The sequence below is a fragment of the Giraffa tippelskirchi genome, chromosome 4, assembly GCF_054371585.1.
Source record: "Giraffa tippelskirchi isolate mGirTip1 chromosome 4, T2T-mGirTip1v1.2.pri, whole genome shotgun sequence".
In the NCBI taxonomy this organism is placed as follows: Eukaryota; Metazoa; Chordata; class Mammalia; order Artiodactyla; family Giraffidae; genus Giraffa; species Giraffa tippelskirchi.
The window spans coordinates 139,369,833-139,397,191 of NC_137278.1; the positions used below are offsets into that span (position 1 = coordinate 139,369,833).

At 39.7% G+C, this 27,359-nt stretch overlaps 1 protein-coding gene across 4 annotated transcripts in view; it reads left to right on the forward strand.

The window, feature by feature from the left end:
* Positions 1 to 6,148, forward strand: part of GXYLT1 (glucoside xylosyltransferase 1) — a 48,749-nt gene extending 42,601 nt beyond the window's left edge. For all 4 annotated transcript variants that reach the window (XM_081593705.1, XM_081593703.1, XM_081593704.1 and 1 more), the window contains one exon: positions 382 to 6,148. In XM_081593705.1, coding sequence (XP_081449831.1) covers positions 382 to 543 — 162 coding nt within the window. In that variant the 3' untranslated portion in view covers positions 544 to 6,148. The remainder of the gene's footprint in view (positions 1 to 381) is intronic.
* Positions 6,149 to 27,359: the final 21,211 nt, after the last annotated feature.

A 27,359-nucleotide genomic window follows, 5' to 3' on the forward strand; every position in this document is an offset into this window, starting at 1 on the left:
GGGTTCTTTGGGAAACCCTGAAGTGTGCTCTCTCCATCTCACTCCTTTCCAGTCCAGCTTCACCATTGTTACCGGAGTGATTTTTGGCTTTTATTAGTCTCTCTCAGCTACCTTCAGACCTGTTGCTTGTCTTGTCACAGCTGTGAGAATCTCTGGGTCTTTTCTGCTCTTGACCATGTCCTTGCCTTGACTCAGGATTCTCTGCCTCCCCCCTCCTCCTGTGAGATGTCTTCTGTTTAATTCATTGAAATTATTTGTTGGGCATGTGCTTTCTATGAGACTTTAAAGTGGAGACTGTTGATATAAAGTTGATTGAAAAAGTTATTGGGGATAGAGTTAAATTTTTATATATATCTTTGTCTTTTTATCTTCTTTCTCTAGTGTTCTTTTGAAGATGACAACATCCATTCCTTATTAAAGCCATTAGAACTGGAACTACAAAAGACAGTACATACATACTGTGGAAAAATTTACAAAATATTTATCAAACAGCTGACAAAAAGCATACAAGACCGTTATGACAGACCGCCGAAAGAAAGGTGATTCTTGGTGACTGCTAAATCAAATGAGTTAAAACAACAAAATATCAGAGAATATTGTGAAGGAATAGTCTTAGATGAAGTTTTCAGGAAGGAGTTATTCATCTTCAGTATAATTTTTTTCCTGAAGAAGTTAAATGAGCTGTATTTTCATGTAATGAAGAACAAGTTGAAGTCTTGGACCTCAACAAGAAGATGTTTTTGATCTCTGATGTTTTATAATGTTATCTGGTATCATTCCAGTATTGACAAAAATATTATTGAATGGTTATAGCCTACAGACTTGGGCTGACTCTACAACTCTCAAGTAGGTAAGAGCAGTAGGGATGTATGGATGGAGATATGTACCTCATACACAGTGGAAACACTCAAACTGTGAGTATAGCAATAATCTTATGTCAGCACTAACCTCACTTTAAATGTGTGAGAAAAAAAAAAGTTGTTTACAGAAACAGGAAAGGTTCTGTTTCTAAAGAAATGTGATGTAACTGTTGTCACTATCGACAATCTGTGTGTGCCTTTATACATTTCATCTCTGTTTAAAATGTTTTTGTGACAATCATGTTTAAAAGTGTTTTTAGTTTATACGTAAGCTGCACATTTAAGATTGAGCTCTATAAGAAAAACAGTGAAAGTTTGGATTTTAGTCTTTGTGTGTATTTGTGAAATGTAGTATTTTCATTTGTATGTGCTTAACTGTCTTGCCAAAAGTCAGATCTAAGATTATTAAGCAAGTATTTTAGGAAAATTTTTTATCACTTTAAATGAAAAATTTCAGCTTTACTGGGCATTCTGGAAGCAATAAATATGCAGATAATAAAGTGAGAACCTAACAAGTATACTTATATGATGGTGGAAAATGTGATGGACCAAAATACAGATGTCTTCTGTGAACAGTGATTACAGTTACAGTGGAGCAGGAAAAAGTGGTCCATTGAAACCTTTTCCCTTCTACCTCAAAGTGGCTTTGCAAAATATCTTTGAAGAAGCGAATATACGTATACAACCTTAATTTAAGTACATTAGAAAACTTTCATGGAAGATTTGGCTTAGGATTGTCACATCTGACCATAGAAAAAAGTTTTGATTTGTCCTCCTTTTTTGAATATCACTTAAGACAGCTATTTTTTTTATCTTGACAGTAAGAAAAATATTACTTTTCTTAGTGATTGACCTTTAACTGATATAACTATAGATTGAGTACTTAGCATGTACTGTGTTGGGGCAAATGTCTCTTTACCAAGTACTATGAGGTTAACTTCTTTTTCTCCTTTTGATATTTTAATACTTAAATAGAGAAGAGAAAATCATGAAGGAAAACTGCCACTCTCTGCTAGTTTATGAAGTACCTAAAATAGTGGTGACTGGCTTTATGAAGGCACAGTGCCCTCTGGGGATGTGGGAGAACAGCTGGCTTCTGTTTTGTGCAGTTGAGTCAGGGACAGATTGAGAAAGAAAGGTGTAGGAAAGACGAATCAGAATTTGACAACCAGCCCGGCTCTCATGGGACCGAAGCATTTAGGGAGTGCCACAGTGAACATGAGAACTCATGAACTTGTTGAGATTGAATTGGCTAAATAAAAAATGGGATCTGTAGACTTTCGAAGTTTGGAGCAGATAGGATCATTTTTAATGGCCCCGGAGGAGACCCTTGGCTGCCTGGCTACATTAGGCTCTTCTTGGGACCTTGACGAAAATGGCCTGGGCTTCACCTTAGATGACCCTGGTATGCCATATCCAGATGGGTCTGCACATTACACAGAAGTGGAGAGAACAATACAGTGGCACTCCTTGTCCAGATTGAACACGTCAGTGTTTTACCACATTTGTGTTATCTGTCCCTTTTTCCTTTGCTGATGTATCTTAAAGAAAATGCCAGTCATCATGTTATTTCACCTGTATAAACACTTTGGTAACTACAATGACATTGTTCCCCCTTTGGCTTTAGGTAATACTGAAGGCACATTTCCCTTATGATAAGAGTGCAAAAATAAGTCACCTTATGATTCTATTGTTAATAAGCACCTCAGATGATTTTGGTGTCATTTAGTTTGGGAACCACTGGAAATCATTCTGCCAACTTGAAGGTTGAAGTTAGGACCACAATTCTCAGCACAGTTGGTGGATTATAAATGTGATTCTGAAATGGTAGTGGAAGTACTTGGGGTTATTTACAAGATATGAATTTATATTATCAGGAAGTTCCTTAGGTTTAATTTTCTCAGTGAACAAACTCTTAGCCTCATGGGCTCTAATATGATTGAGACTGGGTAGAGTGTGTCATAGTTTAACTGGACTGTGTGCTGTGGTCTCACACATGTTGTGCCTTATTTATACCATCACACACTCTCCATCGTGGGGTCAGTTGGAAGGTTCTTCACTTGGTTTATTCAGACCTGACTTAATTTTAGCATTTTACCATAAATTGGATTATGGTGAAAACTCTCCACTGAGGGACTATTTTTACCTAAGATTTAGGATATCACAGAAAGTCCTTAACAATATTAAAATGAATTTTCTGAGTTTATCATTAGATAAACTTTTTCCTTGAGAAGTTTCAAGAAATAACAGCTTCTCAGCATTAATGAGGTTAAATTTCTAGAGCAGCTTAGAGAACGTTTTATATTTGTTTCCTTAAGACAGTATATCTATGCAGTGTATTCCAATTATATTATATATTCTTTTGAGTCTGTGTCTTAGAAAAATTCTGACCTCAAAATTATCTCTGGGCTACAGTGTTACCAAAGTGGAGTGACTTTATAATGTAGTCAACCTTCATTTATATGAAGTTGCCATCTTAGAGGAAAAAACCTTTAGAAAATATATATTATGATTTACATTTTAAGAAAATACATACTTTGTTTTTTCCCCCTGTGAAGAGTAGTTCATAAATGTATGTACAGTAACCCTGTTATCTCTGGGTACTTTAGAGCCTGAAACAGTATTACTGCTTCACTGCTCTCTCATTTTGCCTCAAGTCGAATGTTATTGGTATAAAGGAAAGAAAACCAAACTGAACTGGATCTGCATTCTCGCTTAGGGGGCCAGGGCATATCATTCACCTTCTCTGTACTACAAGTTTGCGAACAATCAGTGTGCCTTTCCCACCTCGCGAGACTCAGCAGTCATGGAACTGTGAGCCCCAGAAGAGAGAATGGGTTAGCTGCGTGGCTTGTCTCATGCCACTCCAGCCTTGCTGTTGAAGGTCTGTGCTGCCCTGTTGTCTCCTGTACAGATCATTCTGTTTTAGACTGAATGTGTTCTGATGTGCATTATATCTCCAGTGTGAATTTGCTTAGCTTGTGTAAGGAAGAATTTTTAAGGAAGAGAAAGCGAAAAAAAGAATGATGTAAATGAATGATTAGAGGAAGAAGGAAAAGAGAGGAAGTGAGAAAAGTGAGGAAAGAGAAGGGAATAAGAGTGAGAATGGCCAAAGGTAGAGTAAGAGAAGAGTGGCTAAGAGTGGGGAATAGAGAAGGCAAGAGGGAGGGAAGTGGTGTGGGGACAGTCACTTTTGAAGCTGCAACCCCCTAGCCTGTACTGCTGTCAGCTTGCCTTCCTCTGTTTCAGTTCATGGCCCTGTGGGGTCAGGCTTTCAGGGAAGGGGCAGCCAGGCTACCTCTGTTGAATTTGTTTGTTTGATTTGTTGATAGTGAAGTCTTTCCTCAGTTACTCTGCTCATTGATCATTTAGTGCTATGATTCTACATTGTAGTTTTGTTTTTTTTTTAATATTGGATCCCAGTTTGTGACTTAAGACCTGTAGAAACACGATGACAAATATCTTCCTTTTTTGACATCCTTTTAGTCCTCCCAGATACTGGATTATGCAGGACTGACCACATAGATCATACAGGAGGTTAGGGGGGAGGGGATAACCTTATTAGATCTGAAGGGGGCCCAGGAATCTATCTGGTTTTCCCAGATGATGCTGATTGGAGGCCAGGTTTGGGAACCAGTGCCCTGCCTTGAGTGGCAGTTTAAACCACACATCACATCCATTGATTCCTCAATAGGCATACTTCAGGTGGAGTGTTAGGAAGGGATTCAAGAGAACAGGAGACAACAGGAGTACATTAAATGGAGAAACCTTAAAAGAGGGTAGTCAGTGTCTTCTTTTTCAGAAGTTTATATTGTAAGGAGTAAACAGTGTTAATCAGTAGTGATTTAGCAAGACTGCTAATTTTTTATTTTTAACTTTTTGATTTCTTAAACAGAGAAGAAAAGTAGGGGCACAGTGTGTCAGTGTAGGACCAGTTGTCAGTTTATTAAATGTAACTTCAAGTGTCTTAAAACAATTGCCTTATTGCATTTTAATATTTAATAAAAGTAGATTATAATTATTAGTACTGTAACAGTTATCCTTTTATACACTGCCAAAGCAACCCTTTTTTGCCTATTAAAGCCTGGCTTAACTGTCCTGATGTTTGTTGTTTCTTGATTCATTGAACATGAAACTAGATTTTTAAAACTAAGTTATATGAACTTAAGGCAGGTGTAAAATGCAGTGCAAGAATTTTTTTAACTGAAAATGAATATGATGTTAATTTAGATATCTAGCAATTACAGAATTATGAGAAGAGCATAGGATAGCATATTGGACTAGGCAATTTAAAAATGATTACAAATCAGTGTCAAACTTACTTCTAAATGGAAAATATCTATTGTCACCTCATTTCTACAAATAATTCAAATGTCTAATGGGATCATTTTTTAAGAATTTTCTATAACTCCAGTTTTCAAACAAAAGAGAGCCTTTGAAAAGATGTGGAGAGAAAAAGGAAAATCTCTCTCACTTCTAATGCTGTGAATGCTATTTGGAAGGTCTGGTCAGACTTTTTAATACAAACTTAACTGATGTGAAGCCTCTGATTATGTGTAGTTTACATATACTGTCTGAATTTGTAAGCATATTCAAATATACAACATCATAGTAAGTCCTTGTAAAAACTAAAGAGAAGCAACAGTGTACCTTCCATTTAAAATATAAGTTGACTTTGACTATGATGGAAAATAGCTGTTTTCAACCTGTGTATAAAATTTCTTCAGGGAATATTGGGGTATTGTGCAAAAATAATTCAGATCTTGTAGCTTTGCTGTAGACTGTGTCATCCATTCCAAACTCAACGGAACACACATGCATCACATTCATTGTCAGTATTTGAGAGCTGGGCCAGTGGCTTTTGATGGATGTTGTAACAGAAGATCTGTGAAGGAGATGGTGGTTTGCACCTGTTCCTGAAATTAGAAACTGGAAGGTGTTTCCATTTTTCACAAGTATTTGCATAAATATTAATATTTTGAGTAGTAATGATTCTAAAGCTGCAAGAAGGCATTTTGCTATACTGTGATACATAGCGATCACTGCTCTTAAACTGCTTTTTACCTTAAAATATTATGATTTTAGGATAAATTGGATATCCTCCTCCAAGTAGTTTGTGTGTCTTGACATTTATTAAAGAGAAGGTGAGTGCAAGATTATAGATTCAGATATAATGTGAGAATTATGGCAAGTTGCTTTGATCTGTTTTGGGGGAGTTCATATCATCTTTTTCACTCTGTGGTGTTATTAAATGAACATATACTCAATAAATGTCTGATCTCTTCAAATGATGTGTCTGAATTATTCCAGAAGGCCAATACATGTTGGTGTATGGCAAAAACCCATCAGAATATTGTAAAGTAATTATCTTCCAATTAAATAATTTTTTTAAAAAGTAATTTAGAAATCATTAGGCTTGGGAAACTAGATAACTAAAAGTCCAGGCAGGCGGCAGTTCCTGGATTGACTAATTCAGCAACTGGACAATGTCATCGGAAACCTAGGTACCTTCTGTCTTTACATTACTCGTCTCACCGTGTAAGCTAGTTTTTCCCCTGTGGCCCCCAAATGAGAGCCAGCATTCTGGTCCCAAATGACAACCAGAGGCAAAAATACATCTTTTTATAAGAGGAAGGTGCCGCCTGTCCCCATTCACTTGCCCTCATAGCCATAGCAGTGGCTGTCTGTGTCCAAAACAATTACTTTTCAAAGAGAATAAAACTTGAATGGTTCGCTCAGATCTTGATTTACCCCAAACTTAAACGTAGCCTCCCCTTGAAAAACAGCTACTCACAGGAAAGGGAAAGGAGGTAACGTCAGGGTTCTGTTAGAAGCCTGTGGGGTAGAGGGGTAGGTAACAGACCTACGTGATTTTACCAGCCCAAGTGTTAAAACTTCCCAGAGGATCAAATTTCAGATCTAGAGAAGAGCACCTTTTCTGTGTCAGAGTGTAATTGTGCTTTAATGGGTCTCCGTAATGTTATGATCCAATAGTTCTCAAGTTTACATATTTTATTATTTATACTGTGATTTTCTGCTCACAAATGATAGCATAAGCATAAGGGTTTTAAAAGATACTGAGGTGATGAGTACTTACAAGAGAGTTAAAATCAACAATCTTTCGTTTTAAATCATTTATAAGTTATACCATGTCCTTATTGAAAAAAATTCAGACAATACAGAAGAATTAAAAGTATATGAAGTAAAAAAAGACTCACTCCTAACTCGCCCCTGAGAACATGTGGTGTGTATCCTCCCTGTCTTGCTCTGCACATTTACACATGATGCACTCACACTGGGCTTGCCTCTACAATCGCTGACAGCTTGCCTCATTTCAGATTATACGTTATAACATCTTGCCTCGTCGATACATTAGATCCACCTCATTCTTTAGCTACATATTATGTCATAATAGTGTACTTGAGTAGAGATTAGCCTATGGACTTCTGAAGTATGAAACCAAAAGTAATGAGTTTTAACTTGTTAGGGGAAGTAGTCATTAACTACATTTACCATTTTTCTAGTTGTAATTTAAGTGCATTAAGTGGAAAGTTTTTGTAAAGTCAGTTCAGTCGCTCAGTCGTGTCCAGCTCTTTGCGACCCCATGAATCGCAGCACGCCAGGCCTCCCTGTCCATCACCAACTCCCGGAGTTTACCCAAACCCATGTCCATCGAGTTGGTGATGCCATCCAGCCATCTCATCCTCTGTCATCCCCTTCTCCTCCTGTCCCCAATCCTTCCCAGCATTAGGGTCTTTTCCAATGAGTCAACTCTTCGCATGAGGTGGCCAAAGTATTGGAGTTCCAGTTTCAACATCAGTCCTTCCAGTGAACACCCAGGACTCATCTTGAGGATGGACTGGTTGGATCTCCTTGCAGTCCAAGGGACTCTCAAGAGTCTTCTCCAACACCACAGTTCAAAAGCATCAATTCTTCGGCACTCAGCTTTCTTCACTGTCCAACTCTCACATCCATACATGACCATTGGAAAAACCATAGCCTTGACTAGACGGACCTTTGTTGGCAAAGTAATGTCTCTGCTTTTAAATATGCTATATAGGTTGGTCATAACCTTCCTTCCAAAGAGTAAGCGTCTTTTAATTTCATGGCTGCAATCACCATCAGCAGTGATTTTGGAGCCCCCCAAAATAAAGTCAGCCACTGTTTGCACTGTTTCCCCATCTATTTCCCATGAAGTGATGGGACCAGATGCCACGATCTTAGTTTTCTGAATGTTGAGCTTTAAGCCAACTTTTTCACTCTCTTTCACTTTCATCAAGAGGCTCTTTAGTTCTTCTTCACTTTCTGCCATAAGGGTGGTGTCACATCTGAGGTTATTGATATTTCTCCCGGCAATCTTGATTCCAGCTTGTGTTTCTTCCAGCCCAGCGTTTCTCATGATGTACTCTGCATATAAGTTAAATAAGCAGGGTGACAATATACAGTCTTGATGTACTCCTTTTCCTATTTGGAACCAATCTGTTGTTCCATGTCCAGTTCTAACTGTTGCTTCCTGACCTGCATACAGGTTTCTGAAGACAGGTCAGATGGTCTGGTATTCACATCTCTTTCAGAATTTTCCACAGTTTGTGGTGATCCACACAGTCAAAGGCTTTGACATAGTCAAAAAGTAGAACTAGATGTTTTTCTGGAACTCGCTTGCTTTTTTGATGATCCAGTGGATGTTGGCAATTTGATCTCTGGTTCCTCTGCCTTTTCTAAAACCAGCTTGAACATCTGGAATTTCACAGTTCATGTATTGCTGAAGCCTGGCTAGGAGAATTTTGAGCATTACTTTACTAGTGTGTGAGATCACCAGATGGTCAACACCGAAATCAGATTGATTATATTCTTTGCAGCCAAAGATGGAGAATCTCTATACAGTCAGCAAAAACAAGACCGGGAGCAGACTGTGGCTCAGATCATTAACTCCTTATTGCCAAATTCAGACTTAAATTGAAAAAGTAGGGAAAACCACTAGACCATTCAGGTATGACCTAAATCAAATCCCTTATGATTATACAGTGGAAGTGAGAAATAGATTTAAGGGACTAGATCTGATAGAGTGCCTGATGAACTCTGGACAGAGGTTCGTGACATTGTACAGAAGGGAGCAAGACCATCCCCATGGAAAAGAAATGCAAAAAAGCAAAATGGCTGTCTGAGGATGTCTTACAAATAGCTGGGAAAAGAAGAGAAGCGAAAAGCAAAGGAGAAAAGGAAAGATATTCCCATCTGAATGCAGAGTTCCAAAGAATAGCAAGGAGAGAAGAAAGCCTTCCTCAGTGATCAATGCACAGAAATAGAGGAAAACAACAGAATGGGAAGACTGGAGATCTCTTCAAGAAAATTAGAGATACCAAGGGAACATTTTGTGCAAGGATGGGCTCGATAAAGGACAGAAATGGTATGGACCTAACAGAAGCAGAAGCTATTAAGAAGAGGTGGCAAGAATACACAGAAGAACTGTACAAAAAAGATCTTCATGACCCAGATAATCACGATGGTGTGATCACTCAACTAGAGCCAGACATCCTGGAATGTGAGGTCAAGTGGGCCTTAGAAAGCATCACTACGAACAAAGCTAGTGGAGGTGATGGAATTCCAGTTGAGCTATTTCAAATCCTGAAAGATGATGCTGTGAAAGTGCTGCACTCGATATGCCAGCAAATCTGGAAAACCCAGCAGTGGCCACAGGACTGGAAAAGGTCAGTTTTCATTCCAATCCCAAAGAAAGGCAATGCCAAAGAATGCTCAAACTACCGCACAATTGCACTCATCTCACTCAGCAAGTCTACTCCTGAGTATATATCTGGAAAAAAACAAAAACACTAATTTGAAAAGATACATGCAGCTCTATGTTCATAGCAGGATTAGCCAAGGTATGGAAGCCAAAAAAGATGTTTTATATGTATAATATATATATATGTAAACGAACCTGGAGAGTATTATGCTTAGTGAAGTAAGTCAAACAGAGAAAGATATAGCATACAGTGTTTACTATATGTTTTCACTTATATGTGGAATCTAAAAAATGAAGCAAATGGATGAATATAACAGAACCAAACTTATAAAGAACAAACAGTGGTTAGCAGCAGGGAGAGAAAAGTGGGAGGAGTAATACATGGGAAGGGGGATTATTACCATGCATAAAATAAATAAGCTACAAGGATATATTGTACAGCATGGGAAACATAGTTTATGGGAACCAGTATCATATAATAAGTTTAAAAAACCTACCATACCAAGATAATGAGGGTTTCCATTCGGTATGTATCTTTTCAGACATTTTCCTTCACACATTCATGTGTTGTTTCTGTCAGGGTACAGTCAGGGAAGCACAGTCCCCATGGATGTTACAGAAGAGGGGTTAATTATAGTAATTAGACTCTAGCCAATTGTGGGGGGAGCTGGAGAAACGAAAGTCCAGAAGAGGGAGTTGGAGGATTGAGAGTGAGCTAGTAGCCACTCTCCCGAAGCAGTGCTGTGGGTGGATAAGTTGGAGCTTGCAGGAAATCTGAGAAGCCCTACCACATCTCAAAAAAAGCCAAGACTTGTGGCGAGGTCTGTGGGAAGCTGTTGCCTCTGTGGGGTGAGCTGGGAGGGGGGCTGCTGTGGCAGCGGCCGAAGAGATGGATGTGGAATGAGAAGAGTTAGAACAAGTTGGAAGCTGTCAGGTAAGTGTGGGTCTATCTGACTGTATCTGACTGGGAGTTCCTTCAGAATGTGGCTACTGACTCCAGCTCAGACCCAGACAGGGAAGGGGCTTCTGGGAAACATGGTTCCCAGGTTAGTGTGACAATAGTGTGTGTGTTAAGTGCATACATGTTAAGTGCATGTATGTCTATATACATATATGTGTGTGTGTATGAATTCATACTCTACAAGGGGCTCTGTAACCTATTTTTCTTACTTCAACTATTGCAAACACTATGGTTTATATAGCTCTTTATCATATATTTAATCTTTAATGGCTGTTTAGTTTACCATCGTTTTGAAGACTTATTTGATCTGTTAATCTTCTCAACTGTTTCACACTGGAAGTTTAGGCAGGGTTGCTTCTGGTGATTGACTGAGGCAGGGAGTGAGTTAGATGAAGAACACGAGGACATTCCAGAGCAGAGTGGTAGGTGTTAAGTCATAATATTACATTATTCTAAGACTTTTAGTAATTTCTGTTAACACTGACGACATTTTCTCTGATTTGTGTGTGTGTGCTAAGTCAATGCAGTCGTGTCTGACTCTTTTTCAACTCTATGGACTGTAGCCCACTAGGCTCCTCTGTCCGTGGGATTCTCCAGGCAAGAATACTGGAGTGGGTTGCCATGCCCTCCTCCAGGGGATCTTCCCAGGAATGGAACCCACATCTCTTACATCTCTTGCATTGGCAGGCAGGTTCTTTACCACTAGTGCCACCGTTTAGAGGGAAGATCATTCCTCTGAGAAATGAATGAAAACCACATTAACTGGGCTCGGTGGCAGGTGATCATACATGTGTCATTGTCATCAAACCCAGTGGCACGTGGCCATGAGGCCAGAGCAGAAGAGACCGAAGACCCTGCTCCTGGGGTAAGGTGGCCCCCTTTGGGGATGGCTCAAATACAGCTGGAGAACATTTAGGCAAGATTAATCTCCAAACCACAAGGCTGGGCAAGAGAGGGTTGAGGAAAGGTGCCTGCCTGAGTAATTCAGGTTATGACTGAGGGTATCACAGTGCATTTTATTTAACTGCATTCGATTTTTACCTTGGATTGTGAGCAGTTAGGATGCATGATTCATGTTCAACCATCTTGTTATCGCTAGTGTCTAGGAGTATACTGAAGCATGTTCAAACTGGGTAACTGAGGTGAAGTACATGGAGAAACAAGTTACCAATGTGGGGTCAAGGTTTAGGGAAAACAATGCAAATGTTGGAATATCCAGGACTCATTACACTGGGGAGCTATTTTCACTTCTACGTCCAAAGTGGCAGAGCAGGGAGGTAGAGTACCCAGAAGCCAGAGAACATCTCCCACTGGGCAAATCCAGTTGAAGACCAGAGAGCAGAGAGTCCTCTGATAGAGCCCTCAAAGACAGATCCCCAGAGATCAAACTGGGGGGGCCAGTGGGAGAGACCCAGCACAAGGTATCATTAGACATTTTGAGAAGACGAGCCCTGAGCTAGCCGTTATATATATCTGTTATCATGAATTTTAGGTAAGTTTTCATTTTGATTCACTTCAAACTAGAAAATTGCAAGAATAGCACCAGAAACCCCTGTATATTCTTAATTCTTTTGCCTCATTTGTTTTATCATTTCCATCTCCCCTCTTGCATTCTGAGGCTTCCCTCAACCATTAGAGAGTAAGTTGGACACATTATGCCTCCTTTACCCTAACTACTTCAGTATGTGTTTTCTCTTTTATAACCATGGTACAATAATTTAAATCGAGAAATTTAGGGCTTTTCTGGAGGTTCAGAGGTAAAGAATCCTCGTGCCAATGCAGGAGACATGAGTTCAATCCCTGATCCAGGAAGATCCCACATACTGTGGAGCAACTAAGCCTGTGAACCACAACTTCTGAGCCTGTGCTCCAGAGCCCATGCTCTGCAACAACTGAAACCTGAGAGACCTGGCGCCGGTTCTCCGCCAACAAGAGAAGCCACCGCAATGAGAAGCCCAAGCACCACAACTAGAGAAAAGCCCATGCAGCAATGAAGACTCAACACAGCCCAAAGAAAATCAATAAATAAAACAAAAAGAAATGTAACAAGTATACAATTTTGTTTGTTTAAAATACAGCCTATATTCAAATTTTATCAATCATCCCAATAATGTCTTTTATAGCTTTTTTTTTTTCTGGTTCAAGATTTAATCCATGCACATACATTGTGTGACACTGTTATGTTTCTTTAGTCTCTTTTAATCTGGAACATTTCATCAGCTTCTTTTAGGTTTTGATCCTGACTTTTTTTTTTTTTGCTCTTATTATATTTAGGTTAAATCTATGGAATCAAAATAGTTTGAATCCATGTCATCATAGAAATTGAGTTTATAGGATTCCCCTTCCTTCCTTACAAATGTAGATGTTACTTAACCTATTGCACAGATGTTGAAACCAAAGCCCAGAGAGGGTAAGCAACTTGGTGAAGCTTGTAAGTAGAAAAGTTGGTCTTGGAATCTAGAGCTTCATGACTCCAAAAACCTGTGTTTTCACCATCATGTTATGAGGTACATAGTCAAGTAATTTGGAAAAGGCTATTTTAGACATCTGGTCCGATCACTTTATGACAAATAGATGGGGAAAAAAATGGAAACAGTGGCAGATTTTATTTTCTTGGGCTCCAAAATCACTGTGGATGGTGACTGCAACCATGAAATTAAAAGGTACTTGCTCCTTGGAAGAAAAGCTATGACAAACATAGACAATGTGTTAAAAAGCAGAGACATCACTTTGCTGACGAAGTTCTGTACATTCAAAGCTACAGTTTTTCCAGTAGTCATGAATGGATGTGAGAGTTGGACCATAAAGAAGGCTGAGCACTGAAGAATTGATGCTTTTGAATTGTGGTGCTGGAGAAGGCTCTTGGAGTCACTTGGACAGCAAGGAAATCAAAACAGTCAATCCTAAAGGAAATCAATCCTGAATATTCATTGGAAGGGCTGATGCTGAAGCTGAAGCTCCAATACTTTGGCCACCTATGCAAAGAGCTGACTCACTGGAAAAGACCCTGATGCTGGGAAAGATTGAGGACAAGAGAAGAAGGAGGTAACAGAAGATGAGAAGGTTGGATGACATCACCGATTCAATGGACATGAGTTTGAGCAAACTCTGGGAAACAGTGAAGGACCAGGAAGCCTGACGTGCTGCAGTCCATGGGGTCTGCAAAGAGTCGGACACGACTGAGCGACTAAACAACAACATTTTAGATGAAATTACATTAATTTGTTCTTTACAGCACTTGTCAGAGCTTTTATTATTCAAATGAACATTGGGAATTTCCAAAAGGGGAAAAGAGTACAGTATTGTCTGTACTCACAGACGTCTTTCCCCCACCTCCTATCCCTCTGGACACACCTATGCAGTGCTGTTTGTAAACAATGGGCTAGAAGATGGAGTATCAGTGGCTTAAGGGGGGTGGAAGTACAGAGCTATGGTTTAAAGGGAAGGTTGAAGACTATTAATGGGAGAATGGCCAAGAAAGGAGTTTTTAGGAATGAATTCTGGTCCAGGTGCTCTAGGCAGCCAACTTTTCGTTGTCTCCTCAGTCTCTGTTTTGCTTTGCTGTAGCTGCCTACACCGCTGCTACTACGGCTACTCAGCAACCACAGCCTTCAGAAAAGTTTTAAACTTGTGTTTAAAATGTCAACTCAGAGTCAATCTAAAAGAAAATAAATCTGGGGAGAAGGAAGAGCTATACCAGCCAATATGGGTGCTAAGGAGGAAACGGAGAGCACTGAGATGAGGAGAAGCATGGAGATGAGTGTGACAAAGCTAAGAGGGCTACTTGAACAGAGAATGGAGGATGGCAAAGCCAACGCCTTTCATTCCTAGAAGCAGAAAACTGCTGGGGATCATTACACAGACAACACTGAAAGGAAATGAAACAGGGGTTTCTTAAAAGGGCGTAAAAGCCAGGGGATGGGGTAGGAGGGAATGGGAGTTATAGTTTAATGGGTAGAGGGTTTCAGATTTAAAAGATGAGGAGAATTCTGGTGATGGGTTGCAGAGCAGTGTGAATGTATTTGGCGCTACTGAACTGTCTTCTTAAACATGGATGAGACGTTAAATTTTATGGTATATGTATTATACCACACACATCATAAAGGTGCTAACGATTGACACACTTCTCATTCCAGAATCCAGTTTGGGTGGAGGGTTGCTTCTGCCTCAGGGTTACCACCCTATTAGAGAACACAATGCTTCTCAATAAAATGACATCAAACCAGCCGAGGGGAAAACTGCCATCAGTGGGGAGAAGACAAAAACTCAAAGGACAAGATTTTCACTCAGAAATAACTTTTAAAGGGAAAGCTTTATTTGTATTTCAATTTACATCATATTAATTTACAATTTAGTTTTTAAAAATGAAATTATTAAGATGTCAATTGTTGAGCAAAGCATCTTTGAAGTATTCTCAGTCCTGTACAGCCATGGGGTTGCAAAGAGTCAGACACGACTGAGCAACTGAACTGAACTGAATCATGTTTATCATAATTTCACAAAAATAGTAAAAGCATTTTATATAAGGAAAAGCATCAAAAAAGGTCATTTTATTTGGAGCATTCTTAGAACCCCTTTCTACTTCCAAGTCCCAAACATCTGTAATTTATCCTTTCTTCGCCTCTGACCCTCACTACCAATTCCCACTGCCCAAATGCAGTTTTATAAATATGTCTACAGACACAACTGTAACTGCAGAGCTGTGGAGCTGTGTGTCTGTTTAGGCACTGAACTCTGTGTATGTCAGATCAGCACAAAGAGTGACTAAATTAACAGCAATGTCAAGATACAGAAAAATCCAAGTCAACACTCTGTTAGAAAAAAATCATTGTGTGACACAAATGAAGACCCGAAAATGTCTGAATTTGCAACTTTGAATAACAGGTATGGAAAAAATTCTCTGCTTTATACAACATACTGTAGAGAAGTATTATATTTTTAATACTTAGTTATAGAGCACCAGTCCATTGTGTAGTAAAGACCAAATGAATACAGTCAAGATTTTAGAAAGAGATTCCTCCCATCAGCACAGGAGCAGATGGAGCCAGGCAGAAATAATAGGACTCTCTTAATGGCTGAATTGGTGTGACACCACCAAGGCATATTTGTAACCTCACATTGCTCCTTCTGTGGCCGGATGAAAAACATAATAATAAGACACCAATTGCACATTCCAGGTTCAAGGGGGAAAACCCCACAATATAATAAGAAGTAAATCATATGTTTTGGAATGAGCAATAAAGGAGGCAGATGCTCTGATAATAATGCTGATATATCCAGGGAGGCATCTGGGATCTTGTAGGATGGCTCCTCCTCAGATTAGCACTGCCTAATTAAGAATAATTGAATTATGGGCCCTGCTGGTGAGGCTTGTATCATTTGTCTTGTTGATAGCAACTCCAAAACACCCACACTTGAATTAATTCACTGGTAGTTACTACTGAATGAGAAGTGAAATGATTCAGCAGCCTAATCAGAAGGGCTGGGGAAGTGGAACGGACAGCCACGCTGTCAACTGCATACCGCGGCCCAGTGGGATATGTTATTGAGCCTGTTAGTTGACCCTTCTGCCTCAGTTTCTTTGTGGTGAAGCTGGAAAACACAAGCAGCTCAGACCTACAGAGACATCTGCTCATCTCAACAACCTGACTGAACACCAGTGTCAAGTTTATTGGCTTCAAATTCTGCATTGATCCTGTAGAAGCCAAGAGTGACATTTTGCTCTCTTTCCAATATGCTTAAGCAATTCATATATGAGAGTCAGAGAAAACATGTAACCCTCTGACGTACACCAAAAATAACGAGGCCACCATGACTGGGTCTGGCCCATGCAGAGCAAAACCTTGAATATTTCCTGAAAATCATTTTATACCTGTTACTTGCCACGTTGGCGTCCAAAGATACGTCATGACCATTGGAATGTGATAATCATGTGAGAAAACTGCTGGTTTTCCTTCATGGACGGAACTATGTAAACTTGGTAACCCGGGTAATTCTGCAGCTTTTAAATTTAAATACTTTGGCCAGCCAGTTCTCCTGAAGTCTGACTCTTTTGCCCTCTTGGAAAATAAATGCTTTCTTTCCTTTTCTAAATGCTTCTTTCTCTCTTTTCCTTTGACAACCATCTCAAAAACCTTTGTGCAAAACCCCTAATGGTTTCTTATTATTTGTTTGATCAGACGCAAATTCCTTTCGTTGATATGTCATGGCTGCTGAAACCTGACCTTGAACTCTTTCTGCACATTTATGTCCCATTGTTCCCTCCTGTGAATCCCCTGGCAGCTAGGTAGACCATGGTTGTCTGGATTGCCATACTTGCACACTAGCTCATGCTGCCTCTTCTTTTGCAAAATCCTTCTGACATCGCTTTATCAATGCAAATTATATTCATCTCTCCAGGCACAGCTTAGGTCCTATATTGTCTGTGACCTCACTGGGTAGCTCACAGCATTTTCCTTCTCTCAATTCATAGTCTGTGCCACACATTCAGCACTTAACCCCTAGTGCCTACGTGAAGGACTTTGCATTAATGTTTTATGTCTGAGAACCTCATCTCTCTAGATAGATTATAAACTTCAATCCACAAGAAAAACTAATGCAGGTGTACTATTTAATGGAGGAACTGGAAACTGAGTACTGAATTGTTTTCTGCTTTTTGCAGAGTTTTCACTGCAATATTGAGACATGTGAAACATTGGAATCAAGCCACTTTTAATAATTCTATGCCAAGTATGACTTTCAACCTCCTAACAACACCTTGAGCAACTCCTACACCTTTCTGATCAATTTCTGTTATTTGTGCCAAGATGGCAGAGTAGAAGGACATGCACTCATATTTTCCTGCAAGAACTCCAAAGTTACAACTTGCTGCTGAACAACCATCAATGGGAGAATGTTGGATCCCACCAAAACAAGATACCCCACGTCCAAGGGCAAAGGAGAAGCCCCAGCGAGATGGTAGGAGGGGCAAAATCACATTTAGAATCAAACCCCATACCCACCAGAGATGCTCGGAAGGATCAAACAAAACCTTGTGCATCAGGAGACCCCACAGAGACTGAGCCAGACCTGCCTTTGAGTGTTTGAGTGTCTCCTGCAGGGGTATGAGTCAGCAGTGGACTGCTGCAGGGGCAGCAGACCTTGGTGTGGCATAAGCCCTCTTGGAGGAGGTTGCCTTTAACCCCACCATAGAGCCGCCAGAACTTCCACAGGACTGGGGAAACAGACTCTTGGAGGGCACAAACAAAACCTTGTGTGCACCAGGACCCAGGAGAAAGGAGCAGTGACCCCCCAAGAGACTGACCCAGACTTGCCTGTGAGTTAGTGTCCAGGAGTCTCTGGTGGAGGCATGGGTCGGTGGTGGCCTGCTGCAGGCTCGAGGGCACTGAGTGTGGCAGTGTGTGCATGGGACCTTTTGAAGGAGGTAGCCATTATCTTCATTACCTCCACTATACTTTGGTCTCAGGTCAAACAACAGGGAGGGAACACAGCCTCGCCCATCAACAGAAAATTGGATTAAAGATTCACTGAGCATGGCCCTGCCCATCAGAACAAGATCCAGTTTCCCCCTCAATCAGCCTCTCCCATCAGGAAGCTTCCATAAGCCTCTTATCCTTATTCCTCAAAGGGCAGACAAAATGAAAACCACAATAACAGAAAACTAATTAAACAGATCACATGGACCACAGCCTTGTCTAACTCAATGAAACTATGAGCCATGCTGTGTAGGGCCACCCAAGATGGATGGGTCATGGTGGAGAGTTCTGACAAAATATAGTCCACTGGAGAAGGCAATGGCAAACCACTTCAGCATTCTTGCTTTGAGAACTCCATGAACAGTATGAAAAGGCAAAAAGTTATGACACTGAAAGAGGATATGACACTTCCCAGGTTGGTAGGGGCCCAATATGCTACTGGAGATCAGTGGAGAAGTAACTCCAGAAAGAATGAAGAGACAGAGCAAAAGCAAAAACAACACCCAGTTGTGGATGTGACTGATGATGGAAGTAAAGTCTGATGCTGTAAAGAACAATACTGCATAGGAAGATGGAATGTTAGGTCCATGAATCAAGGTAAATTGGAAGTGGTCAAACAGATGGCAAGAGTGAACATTGACATTTTAGGAATCAGTGAATTAAAATGGACAGAAATGGGCAAATTTAACTCAGATGGCCATTATATCTACTACTGTGGGCAAGAATCCCTTAGAAGAAATAGAGTATCCCTCATAGTCAACAAAAGAGTTCAAAGTGCAGTACTTGGGTGCAATCTCAAAAACGACAGAATGAACTATGTTCATTTCCAAGGCAAACCATTCAATATCACAGTAATCCAAGTCTATGACCCAACCAGTAACAGTGAAAAAGCTGAAGTTGAATGATTCTATGAAGACCTACAAGATATTCTAGAACTAACACCCCAAAAAATGTCCTTTTCATTATAGGGGACTGGAATGCAAAAGTAGGAAGTCAAGAAACACCAGGAATAACAGGCAAATTTGGCCTTGGAGTACAGAATGAAGCAGGACAAAGGCTAATAGAGTTTTGCCAAGAGAACACACTTCCTTATTGCCAAATTCAGACTGAAATTGAAGAAAGTGGAGAAAACCACTAGACCATTCAGGTATGACCTAAATCAAATCCCTTATGACTCTACAGTATAAGTGAGAAATAGATTTAAAGGACTAGATCTGATAGACAGAATACCTGATGAACTATGGATGGAGGTTGATGACCTTGTACAGGAGACATTAATCAAGACCATCCTGAAGAAAAAGAAATGCAAAAAAGCAAAATGGCTGTCTGAGGAGGCCTTACAAATAGCTGTGAAAAGAAGGGAAGTGAAAAGCAAAGGAGAAAAGGAAAGATAGACCCATTTGAATGCAGAGTTCCAAAGAATAGCAAGGAGAGATAAGAAAGCCTTCCTCAGCGATCAAGGCAAAGAAATAGAGGAAAACAATAGAATGGGAAAGACTAGAGATCTTTTCAAGCAAATTAGAGATTCCAAGGGAGCATTTCATGCAAAGATGGGCTCAATAAAGGAGAGAAATGGTATGGACCTAACAGAAACAGAAGATATTAAGAAGAGGTGGCAAGAATACACAAAAGAATTGTACAAAAAAGTTCTTCATGACCCAGACAATCACAATGGTGTGATCACTCACCTAGAGCCAGACATCCTGGAATGTGAAGTCAAGTGGGCCTTAGGAAGCATCTCTGTGAACAAAGCTAGTGGAGGTGATGGAATGCCAGTTAAGCTATTTCAAATCCTGAAACATGACACTGTGAAAGTGGTGCACTCAATATGCCAGCAAATATGGAAAACTCAGCAGTGGCCACAGGACTGGAAAAGGTCAGTTTTCATTCCAATCCAAAAGAAAGGCAATGCCAAAGAACGCTCAAACTACCACACAATTGCACTCATCTCACATGCGAGTAAAGTAATGGTTAAAATTCTCCAAGCCAGGCTTCAGCACTACGTGAACTGTGAACTTCTAGATGTTCAAGCAGGTTTTAGAAAAGGCAGAGGAACCAGAGATCAAATTGCCAACATCCTCTGGATTATCGAAAAAGCAAGCGAGTTCCAGAAAAACATCTATTTCTGCTTTATTGACTATGCCAAAGCCTTTGACTGTGTGGATCACAATAAACTGTGGAAAATCCTGAAAGTGATGGGAATACCAGACCATCTGACCTGTCTCTTGAGAAACCTGTATACAGGTCAGGAAGCAACAGTTAGAACTGGACATGAAACAACAGACTGGTTCCAAATAGGAAAAGGAATACATAAAGGCTGTATATTGTCACCCTGCTTATTTAACTTATATGCAGAGTACATCATGAGAAACGCTGGGCTGGAAGAAGCACCAGCTGGAATCAAGATTACCGGGAGAAATATCAATAACCTCAGATATGCAGATGACACTACCCTTAAGGCAGAAAGTGAAGAAGAACTAAAGAGCCTCTTGTTGAAAGTGAAAGAGGAGAGTGAAAATGTTGGCTTAAAGCTCAACATTCAGAAAACTAAGATCATGGCATCCGGTCCCATCACTTCATGGCAGATAGATGGGGAAACAGTGGCTGACTTTATTTTTCTGGGCTCCAAAATCACTGCAGATGGTGACTGCAGCCATGAAATTAAAAGACTCTTACTCCTTGGAAGGAAAGTTATGACCAACCTAGATAGCATATTAAAAAGCCAAGACATTACTTTGCCAACAAAGGTCCGTCTAGTCAAGGCTATGGTTTTTCCAGTGGTCATGTATGGATGGGAGGGTTGGACTATAAAGAAAGCTGAGTGCCGAAGAATTGATGCTTTTGAACTGTGGTGTTGGAGAAGACTCTTGAGAGTCCCTGGGACTGCAAGGAGATCCAACCAGTCCATCCTAAAGGAGACCAGTCCTGGGTGTTCATTGGAAGGACTGATGTTGAAGCTGAAACTCCAATGCTTTGGCCACCTCATGCAAAGAGCTGACTCATTGGAAAAGACCCTGATGCTGGGAAAGATTGAGGGCAGGAGGAGAAGGGGATGACAGAGGATGAGATGGCTGGATGGCATCACCGACTCGATGGACATGGGTTTGGGTGGACTCAGGGAGTTAGTGATGGACAGGGAGGACTGGCGTGCTGCGGTTCATGGGGTCGCAAAGAGTTAGACACGACTGAGCGACTGAACTGAACTTAACTGAGACATTTGTGTAAGTTTCAGACACCTTCCAGACAATTCCATTATATTTTATAGACATCCATTTCCCCTATAATTTTTTCAGCTTAATTTTTATTTTTGATTAAGTTTTTGTGGGTATCCTTCCCCATCATCAGTATAATCTTTTCTAGATTTTTACTTTGGGGTCACTTTAGGCTGCTTTGGGGCATTATAATTTTGTGTTCTCTATCTGATATTTCCAATAGCTACAGTTCTTGAGGGCCTGATTCTTTATTTCTCCAGCTCTTTTGCTCATGGCCGGTGTGTTTTGTAATTTTGAATTGTGATACCATGTTTGTCTGAATTTTATATGTTAATTTATTGTTTAGGGGTTTCCCAAACCAATCAGAAACTGAATTTTAATCCCCAATGCATGAGAGTAAACCACTAGTTATGAATTTCAGAAGATATTTTTTATTTTTTAAGCACCCTAAATCTGTGCCAATGCAGAACGATCTTATTTCCTTTTTGCTGATAGGCAGACAACAATTTTCTAGCCTTCTTTTTTTACTGAGGTTGAGCACATGGATTTCAACTCCAAATCCCTGTCTTTTGTAAGTTCAAGATCTTATTTTCTGTCTGCAGGTCACTCTTAAAAACCCAGCCTTTAGAAAACGGGAACTGTCAACTGCTTTGAGGCCAGTTGCACTTTCAGTGTCAGCCTGCAACTATGGGTTACAACTTGCTTTTAGGGGAGATTCCCCATACATTAAAAAAAATGAACTCAGGTATGCATTGGAAAGAATAACTTATATTTGATTCAGTTTTTCTAAGTATCTTATAGAAAAAAAAAATTGAAAACATCTAGCCTGCTATTCCTTTAAATTTCAAATCCTACCTACTCATATTTTGGAATTTTCTCCATATCTTGCTCTGAGCAATGTAATAAGAAAATACTGTTTATTGAATGCCATTTATGTGCCAAGTGCTTTATATTTGTGATTCCATTTTGTTGTCATCTTTACTGTAATTCTGATTATACCATATAAATGGGACTCTATGTATTACTCTTTGTATCTACCCCTTGTGTGTATTCTGTATATTGCTATGATGTTGTTCAGTTGCTAAGTTGTGTCTGACTCTGCGATCCCATGGACTGCAGCATGACAGCATTCCCTGTCTTTCACAGTCTCCCAGAGTTTGCTCAAATTCATGTCCATTGAGGATGATATCTAAACATCTCATTCTCTGTTGCCCCCTTCTTGTTTTGCCTTCAGTCTTCACCAACATCAGGGTCTTTTTCAATGAGTCAGCTCTTTGCCTCAGGTGGCCAAAGTATTGGAGCTTCCACTTCAGCATAAGTTCTTCCATTGTGACATAATAAGAAATATGTATTTGGTATTCACTCAGTTGAGCACCTAAAACTCTGAATTTCCTAAGTGAAGAGAGCTGTTAAGGTGTCTCTTGTTATGTTAATTGGGCTTCCCAGGCAGTGCTAATGGTAAAGAACCCTCCTGCCAATGTAGGGTTTGATCCTTAGGTTGGGAAGATACTCTGGAGAAGGAAATGACAACCTACTCCATTATAATTAGGAGGGCTGGAGCTTTCAGTCCCACAACGTACCCTCCTGGGAAGGTGGAGGGTCTGGAGGTTAAATTCATCACCAGTGGCCAGTGATTTAATCAATCATGCCTATGTAATGAACCTCCATAAAACCTGAAAGGACAGGTTGGTGAATTCGTGGAGATTCAGGAAGAATGGTATGCCATTCAGGAATAGTGGGAGCTCTGGGCCCTTTCCCCAGACCTTAGCCTATGCATCTCTTCTATGTGGCTGTTGCTGAGTTATGCCTGCTAAAATAAACTGCTAATGTAGTGAGCAAGGTGTTTCTCTGAGTTCTGCAAGCCACTCTAGCAAATTAATCAAACCAAATTTGATTGGTTGGAACCCTCAGTCCATAGCTGGTGACAGCACTCGTGATAGCCACGTAAAAAAAATGTAACTATTTTCAGATAAAGACCTGTGAAGGGAAGTGAAGTGACTTGTCCAAGGTTATAGAGGTAGTCAGTGATTGATTTGTAGTAAAAGATCAGATGCCAAAGTCCATAACCCCTGACATTTGGGAAGTTATTTCTTTCATTAGTTCCTGAAAAGCCAAGGTGACTAACTAAATTATGAAAGTGGTTTGATTAAATGATAACTGAAAACAATTCTTCACATCATTAATTTTAAATTACATTGAATTTTAATAGTTAGAGGATTTATATTGTATAGAATCAAAGAAATTTCATAGAGTCAGCATTACAGAGTAAAACTTCCAGGCTCTATTGGTTATACATTGTGCCAATTTTTGTCTTATTTTGGAAAAGTAGGTAACATTTGTTTTGAAAACTATATTTTGAGTTCTCACCTTATTCAAGAGAAGTATTAAAAACCACTGTGCTTTATTTCTTTCCTCCCCTATTTTTCTTAGTCCCTGATATAAAGGAGATTGGCAACCTATTGTTTTTACTGAGTCCATTATAAGAATCAGTTTATTATTATTTCTAAAAAACCCACAAAAATTAGCTAGTTCAAAATGTCTTATTCTTACAAGTCTCTAAACATTCTAAAATAGATAAAATTGCCTTGCTTCAGCTAATCTATTACAGTTTTATATTTAAGTCAAAGTATTTAAACTAGAGAACACTTTCTTCAATAGAGGCTAAAGCTAGCAAATTGGTGATCAAAGTCAAGTGAATATCACAAAGAATATCCATACCTAGAGAGAGTATGTAGTGAAGATGAGATTCTCACAATAGATGAGTAGATATTGTATGCTGAATAGAAAGGCTGTTTTGGATCTTTTCAGGATAAATCAGTCTGTAACAAATTGTGAGTCACCACTGCTGCGGTTCTTTCTCAGATGGAATTTGGAATAAATGAATACGTGTGCTCTCTGAGTATAAAGATTCTGACTTATAGTGCCTTTTTCAGTTTAGTGCTATGAAAAAAATGACTCCCATTGTCTGAAAGAGTAGTTTTTGGTAGAGTCTGGAAAATGTTCTTATACTTTTAATGGCAAATTTAAAAACATTGTCCACAGGGTTCTATATTGTACAGCTGGAGGCGAAGTCTGAGTCTATTTCACAGAAAGCATGGAGCCTTGATTATTGGATGGGTTCCCATGGTGGCATGCACAGAAAACAGCTTTTCAATCTTTAGAGTCAGAGTGTGGGTTTGCTTATGTTAGGTTGTAAATCAATGCTTTTTAACTGCAAAATTGAAAGACAAAATATTTTGGCAATATAGTTTTAAAAAATACACAAAGAGCTGTAAAAGTCAGTATTTAGGCAAAAGAATCTTTCCAAAAGAGGATAGTTTTGAGTGACAGTATGATTTTAACATGCCTTATTAATTTCCCCGCACCTCTTTATATAGAGCATGATATTAGATCAAAGGCAGGGACATCTCTTATTCACTTTTTTATCCTCTCACTCCTACTATGCCTGGTCAGTCCCGGATGAAGGTCTTTGGAGATATCCATCTAAATGGTCATGGACAAGCCTCTGCTTGAACATGTTTCGACACAGTTAGCCCCACTCTACCAGTCAACCCATTCTGGTTTTGACAGCTTAGGCAGAAACTTTTTCTTCTCTTGAAGAATTTTTATTCTCTCTTCTTTAACTGAAACTGAGCAGAGCCCTGCGGCTTCCCTGCCTGTAAGTACAAAGGCCCCTCTGTGTCTCTTGCCTCTTGTTTGTAGAAAAGCTGAAGTCTCCCAGGCCTCCCAGGATCACATAAGAGCAGGCTCAAGCAATGAATGATGAGGACAATAAAGTCATAGACTCAGTGTCTGATGAAAAATTGAGATTAATGCTGTTGCTTATAATCATCTATATTTTTGTGGGCATTAGAATAGCTGTAGCTTGCTCTAAAATTGTCAGCAAAGAGATGCTACAGACCCATGCTGATATTTCTCACTCTAAGATCTCGATGCTCTTTCTCAGCATGAAACAGAGAAGAGAGGCCTTTGCCCCTAATCTCATAGAAATGGAAGGATATCTGACAGTGGGAATTGGCAAGCAGCTTTGCTATTTATCTCTGTTTTCCTCGAATATTAATCATAAAAATGAGATTCCCTAGGTAACATTTAACTTAATTCTTGACTTGTATTTTACTGAACATACACAATGCCTTGCCCAACCTGTTGATTCCTTTCCTGGATTAAAAGGAGTAAAAAGTGAAGAAGTAAGTAGTAAAAGAATAACTGACTCTCTACACCAAACTTCCCCTTAGCAAATTTGCATGTTGTCCACGTGGGCAAGACAGCATCCAAAAAAGGGTCAGGAGAAGTCAGTCGGTCTGCACTCAAAATGACAAAGAATCTGACCTCTTAACCTTAATGATTAACTGGGATTGTTTCCCCCTTTTCCCTAAAAAATTGTCATGGCTGAGCGAACCTCAGACAAGTGTTCAGTATCTCTCCAGATTGCCAGATTTTCTGAATAAAGCAGATTTCCTTTCTCATCAACACTTGCCTCTCGATGGTTTGCTTTTGAAAGGTGAAAAGCCAAATCTGTTCAGTAAATAACTTTCTCATGCCAGGTTTGTCCTCTGAAGCCTCACAGAACAAGTCTGTTCCTTCTTCCATGTGAAAAACCTTTTAGACATTTGAAGTCAAATACAATGACACAAAATTTAATTTTTATGGTGTGGCAAGTGCTACACCACTGGGTTAGGAAGATCTCCTGGGGAAGGGAACGGCGACTCACTCCAGTAGAATTGCCCGGAGAATTCCATGGACAGAGGAGCCTGTGCTGGGACTTTGTTGCTGTATGCAGGATTTATCTAGTTCTGGAGAGCCAGGGCTACTCTCTAATTGCAGCGTACAACCTTCTCATTGTGGTGGCTTCTCCTGTTGTGGAGCACAGGCTTTAGGTACGCAGGCTTCAGCAGCTGGCAGAGTGTGGGCTTATTGGTTGTGGCACGTGGGCTTAGTTGCCCCACTGCATGTGGAATCTTTCCAGACCAGGGATCGAACCACATCTCCTGCATTGGCAGGCAGATTCCTAACTCTTGGACCATCAGGAAAGTCCCTAGGACTTGGATTTTGAAGAAGTTTGTTTTATGGGTTACCTTCACACTTGTTTAAATCATGTTAATCTTGTTGTCAATTAAAATCCCTGTTCTCTTTTCTCATGCTCTTTAAACACTTCCACACATCCTTGAGTAGATTTTGAGTTAGACATTGAAATTTGCATTTGTATCTCTTAAATTTCTTGTTGTATTTAGCTTATCATTTTGGCTTACCAGAATCTTCATGAATTTTTCTTATATTAGCTAATGATCCTATAATGTTCTTTTATGTCACTTCCAGCCTCATCTCTCATCACTCTCACCCTCATACACTCTACTACATACATACAATCAGAAATATAATTCTTGGGACAAGTCATGCTTTATCTCAGTTTGAGTCATTGCATATATTGTTTTGTGATACTTTTTCCTTTATTTCCTCTGCTAGCTCTTATTCTTCAAGGCTTGACTGAGACATCACTTTTCCAGGACTTTGTTTATTACTGGGTAAGATGGCCTAACTCAGAGCTCTTATAGTACTCTGCATTTATGTTAGTCCTAGCACTCATCAAACTATTATACATTATAATGGCAACATCCTTGGCTCATTTCCTCACTAACCTGTATGATCCTGAATGCATTTTGTATCTTCAGTGTCTAGTATAATGCATGGCATATAGTAAGCTTTTACTACGTATTTCTTGAGTCAAATGGCCTCAGCAAAGTAATAAGAAACACGTGTATATGACCAAGAAGTTGCCCTATTATATACCTCATTAAACCCTGCTCCTGCAACCTACAATCTGTGTTTTAGACTCCGGTGATTCAACCAGTTATGGGCCCACCACACTAAGTTACTTCCAGCACACTTCTTATATCTTACAAGATCATCACCAAATATAATAATAGCATCCTGAAATTCAGTGATACTATGCATATGGACTTTACTTGACCTACAGTCCCAGAAATAAAATATTTGTGTCGACCTTAAACCATAATGGTATTTAATTCTTTAAAAAAAATTATTTATGGCTGCACTGGGTCTTTGGTGCTATGTGTGGCTTTTCTTTAATTGTGGTGAGCAGGAGCTACT